General features: G+C 35.7%; 1 protein-coding gene across 1 annotated transcript; it reads left to right on the top strand.

Annotated features, from left to right (window-relative positions):
• LOC142529469 (uncharacterized) lies at window positions 1–3,229 on the top strand. The gene is made up of 6 exons (XM_075635003.1): window positions 1–355; window positions 961–1,067; window positions 1,621–1,729; window positions 1,835–1,996; window positions 2,077–2,250; window positions 2,804–3,229. Exons 1-6 carry the CDS (start codon window positions 80–82, stop codon window positions 2,831–2,833), a joined length of 858 nt encoding a protein of 285 aa, XP_075491118.1. The 5' UTR covers window positions 1–79; the 3' UTR covers window positions 2,834–3,229.
• The last annotated feature ends 923 nt before the right edge of the window (window positions 3,230–4,152 follow it).

The raw sequence follows: 4,152 nt of genomic DNA, 5'->3' as shown, positions 1-4,152 counted from the left end.
GTATAACACACACAGACCCATTCCTAGCAGTGGCACACAGCTCAATGTAGGATCACTTTCGAATCGATTCCAAGGAAAAATGGCTTCATCGGCAAGGACCAAGATCAGCAAACTCTTCGGTATCACGGCCTCTGGAGCGCGGCGTCGATCGTCGTCTTTCTCGACCTCCGCCGCCGTTGCGGTCGATCCGCGGCCGCTACCGCCTCCGGAGGAGGTGTTGAATGGGTCGAGGTTACTGGGGTTGGTTAAGGAGTACGAGGATTATCGAAGGAATCTCTACGGTGGGCTGACGCATAAGGCTTTGTTTGTTGATGCTGTGGGTACTCTACTTGTTCCTTCTCAACCCATGGCTCAGGTTCCTTTCTTTCTTTTTTTTTCTATTTTTGCCTTTTTGCTTGATTTTCTCGCAATTTTATGTACCTTATGTAATCTTTTTTTATTTTTTGGTGGGGATGTGATTTCTAATTCATTTAATTGTTTATAATCAAGAAAAAATAATCTCGAGGTACAAGAGTTTCAATTTTTCTGTGTGCGCGACATGCATGAGATGCTTGGGCAAATCAACTATTTTGTGTGCATGAATTATGATTATTATTGGGGTTGAGGGGTGAAAAAAACTTTGTCCTAAATGATTATTTTTTTAAAAAATGTTAACTTTAATTATATGGAAACACGCCATTTCCGCTTTCATTAATTCCTTTTAGTACTGTTGTACAAATTTATGCACATAATTTGCTTTTGATGTTTTGGGCGGATTTTTTGTTCAATCCTTCGCATCTACCTAATTCATGTTATGGATAATTTCTTCTGGGTATTTTGCACAATCAGTTTTTGTTGGCATTTAAGTTCCATATTTTACTGGCATTTAAGTTCCATATAGAGTGGCCCTTGTGCCTTCTCCATCTGTTTTTATTGGCATTTAAGTTCCATATTTTACTGAAATTTCTTGTTGTGATCCAGATTTACAGGGAGGTTGGTGAAAAGTATGGAGTGGAGTACTCAGAAGTTGAGATACTAAACAGATATAGGCGTGCTTATGGTCAGCCTTGGGGTAAATCTCGCCTCAGGTCTTATTCTCTTCTCCATAAATTTTAATGAAGTTTCAATATTTTTTAATTTACCCTTGTTGTAAGCGAAACAGCAGCCAGCCATAGGGGTGTTGATTAGTTATGTTGTCTTGTTTGAACTAAATATTGCAGCTTTGTTATCATCATAATTCGAGGTGGATTCAGATTTGTGATTCATTTTATCCTTCATATTTGAGAGTAGTGTGTGAAATTGTTAGTTTTTTGTCTTCCCAATTGGTCTGAATGAATAATTTCAATGAGACTAAGTAGTATCTAAAAACCAAACCGAATCTTTTTCACTTTTCGATTCATTTCCTCTCTCTCTTGTTCTCCTATTCATTCAAGCTTCTATTTCCACGATTAACTTTCTGAGGCTTGCACGTCGATCTTGCTATCTTTTATTGCATAGTTTAGGTTACTAATGCTAGTTTTAAATATTCCTTAGTTCATTGAGTCCAATTTCGTTTCGTGCACCATAACATCAATGGATACCCTTAACGAGTAGGCTTGCTTTGTTTTGGTAGTGCATGAAGACATTTACTTGTGCTTGCAGATATGTTGATGATGGGAGACCATTTTGGCAGTTCATAGTCAGTTATTCAACCGGTTGTTCAGATTCGCAGTATTTCGAGGAGCTATATGATTATTATACCACTGAAAAGGTTCGCCGGTAAACTGCAAATGTTGTTTCTGCTTTAAATTCATTAATTTAATTCGTTCTATAAACAGTACGGTTTATTATTTGTTTGTTATTGTTTCTTGGACAGGCTTGGCACCTATGTGATCCAAATGCCGAGAGAGTTTTCCATTCTCTTCGAAAATGTGGAGTAAAAGTGGCTGTAGTATCTAATTTTGATACCCGGTTAAGGCCGTTGTTAAGAGCTCTCAAATGTGATCACTGGTTTGATGCTGTGGCCGTGTCAGCTGAAGTAAGTGGAAGTGACTCTTTTTTGCATTTCCATTCATTAAGGCTCTTAATATATGAAAACATAATTCCTATCCGAATCAGGTCGAAGCTGAGAAGCCAAACCCCACGATATTTTTGAAAGCTTGTGAGTTACTGGGTGTACAGCCTGAGGATGCTGTGCATGTCGGTGATGATCGTAGAAACGACATATGGGGTGCTAGAGATGCTGGTTGCGATGCTTGGCTTTGGGGAAGTGATGTTAACTCCTTTGAAGAGGTATATATCTTAATTATTTTTCAGCCAATGTTTCTGTTTCTACTTCTAGTCTTAGGCAAGCGTTTTTGGAACATGTTGTTTTTAAAGAAATGGTATTTGGTTTGCTTTTGTTTAAAAAAAACGTTTGGAAAGCCGAAAATAAGAAAACAAATTATATTGTTATTAGGATTTCTGCATTGGCTGCTCTTCAAAAAACGTAAGATAAAAAAATGGAGACAGATAGTATGATATAGGTCTTTTGTTCCAACTTCTGTTTGGAAAAGATAAGAAAATCTCGTTTTTACTCCCACATGCAATCATTAAACTGCTTTGTTTTCTCTCTCCTTTTCTTTTTTTGTTTTTAAAGTTGGGCATTTCTGTATCTGAATTCACCGTTCCTCTTTCAGCACTAGTTATTTTTCTCGAGTACCAGTATACCTAGTAGATAATGCACATTTTGTGCCAAAGACTTAGAGAGTTTGATAACATGATTTGTTTTATAATTTTGTTCCTACGAGATCTTGTATGACGAGATATATCGACGAACAACTGGACTTTTGTTTTTGCGATACAGGTTGCTCAGAGGATAGGAGTTCTGGTCTGAAACTGGTTTCTTGTTTTACCAGAAACATGTGGAGATGCAGTTGCTGGTATTGTATGAAGTGTTCGATCCTTGGAATGGTTTCATTGTATATATTTTGTTGTCTTCGTTATTTTTCAATGTGTTGTAAGGGAGAAATGTTAAGGACAGAGGTCATTTTGTATAATATATACAACAAATGGAATGGGGGCAGAATCAGAGTCAAATCTAACTGTGGTTGCTAATGGCTATCCATGCAACCGGGGTGTATAGATCTCTCGGTATAGCGTAGCCATGACCAAAGGAGTGGTGGTAGAACCAGAGACAAAGCTAACAGTGGCTAAAGGGATGACCTTATCCAGCAAAAAGAATCAAATTTTATGCCTAGTTTTTTACAATGGAAATTCTCTTTAAGTTTATTGAGCAGTCCAATCATTTTTCCATTTCGCCTCTCTTTCAGTTGCCACAGTCCCGCCAGAGAACTAGGACAATTCAGCCACAATTTTTCTTGAAAATAATACGCTAAGTAATAATTCCAAGTCGAGGTTTTCATCTCCACGTCTCTGATATTCATTCCTCCTTGAATTTCTAAAATCGCATCTAGAGGAAAATATGAAAATATAAAACGTGATGACGACTGAACCACAGGCTATAATGACGTCATTCATATCAACACCTTTCATGTTTTTGTATGTTATTTGATCAAGAAAAGGAATATTAACAAGTTGGAGCAAAAACAAATAAACAAAAAATGCATGCGGGTGGGAGAAATGAGACAACCACATTTGGTATGAATTCCAATGACAGTGAGTTCCCATTCTTATATATTTAGTTTACTTAAACTAATTAAAACTTATTTTACTAATGAGAATAATATTAAATTTATTATAATATTATTATTATAATATTTTTTGAGCAGTTATTATTTTAAATTTTTAGTTTGATAATATTGATCATTAAATATAATTTCTTTTCTTTCTTTTTTTTTTTCATGTCTTGATGTACAAATCATGGAATTAAATTAATCTACCATTTCATTTTCATTTTTAATCATGTCCTAATTTGTTTCATTCCAATGTACCAATGATATCCTTTTTTTCGAATATTTTAAGCTTTCCTGATTTAACAGGGCTGCTGATCCAACAGATAATTACAGAGTCTAACATAACTGAATTCAAGAAAAAAAACTGAATATTCATAAGAATAAGTTTTTAAAGGAGTCTAATTGTATAGAGCTAGACTCACAAAACATACAAATGATACTAATAGCCAAACCGATTTAAGGATATTGATGAAACCCAATCGACAGTCTATCTAAATCGTTCAGTCAGTCCGAATCCAAG

The sequence above is a fragment of the Primulina tabacum genome, chromosome 16, assembly GCF_025594145.1.
Source record: "Primulina tabacum isolate GXHZ01 chromosome 16, ASM2559414v2, whole genome shotgun sequence".
In the NCBI taxonomy this organism is placed as follows: domain Eukaryota; kingdom Viridiplantae; phylum Streptophyta; class Magnoliopsida; order Lamiales; family Gesneriaceae; genus Primulina; species Primulina tabacum.
The sequence above is the reverse complement of the archived record's forward strand: the minus strand, read 5'-3'. Positions and strand labels throughout refer to the sequence as shown.

Coding starts and splice junctions, on each gene's coding strand:
- LOC142529469 (XM_075635003.1), top strand. CDS start 80: ATGGCTTCATCGGCAAGGACCAAGATCAGCAAACTCTTCGGTATCACG. Junction 1,068..1,620: donor TGGGGTAAATCTCGCCTCAG/GTCTTATTCTCT, acceptor TTGTGCTTGCAG/ATATGTTGATGATGGGAGAC. Junction 1,997..2,076: donor CTGTGGCCGTGTCAGCTGAA/GTAAGTGGAAGT, acceptor TATCCGAATCAG/GTCGAAGCTGAGAAGCCAAA.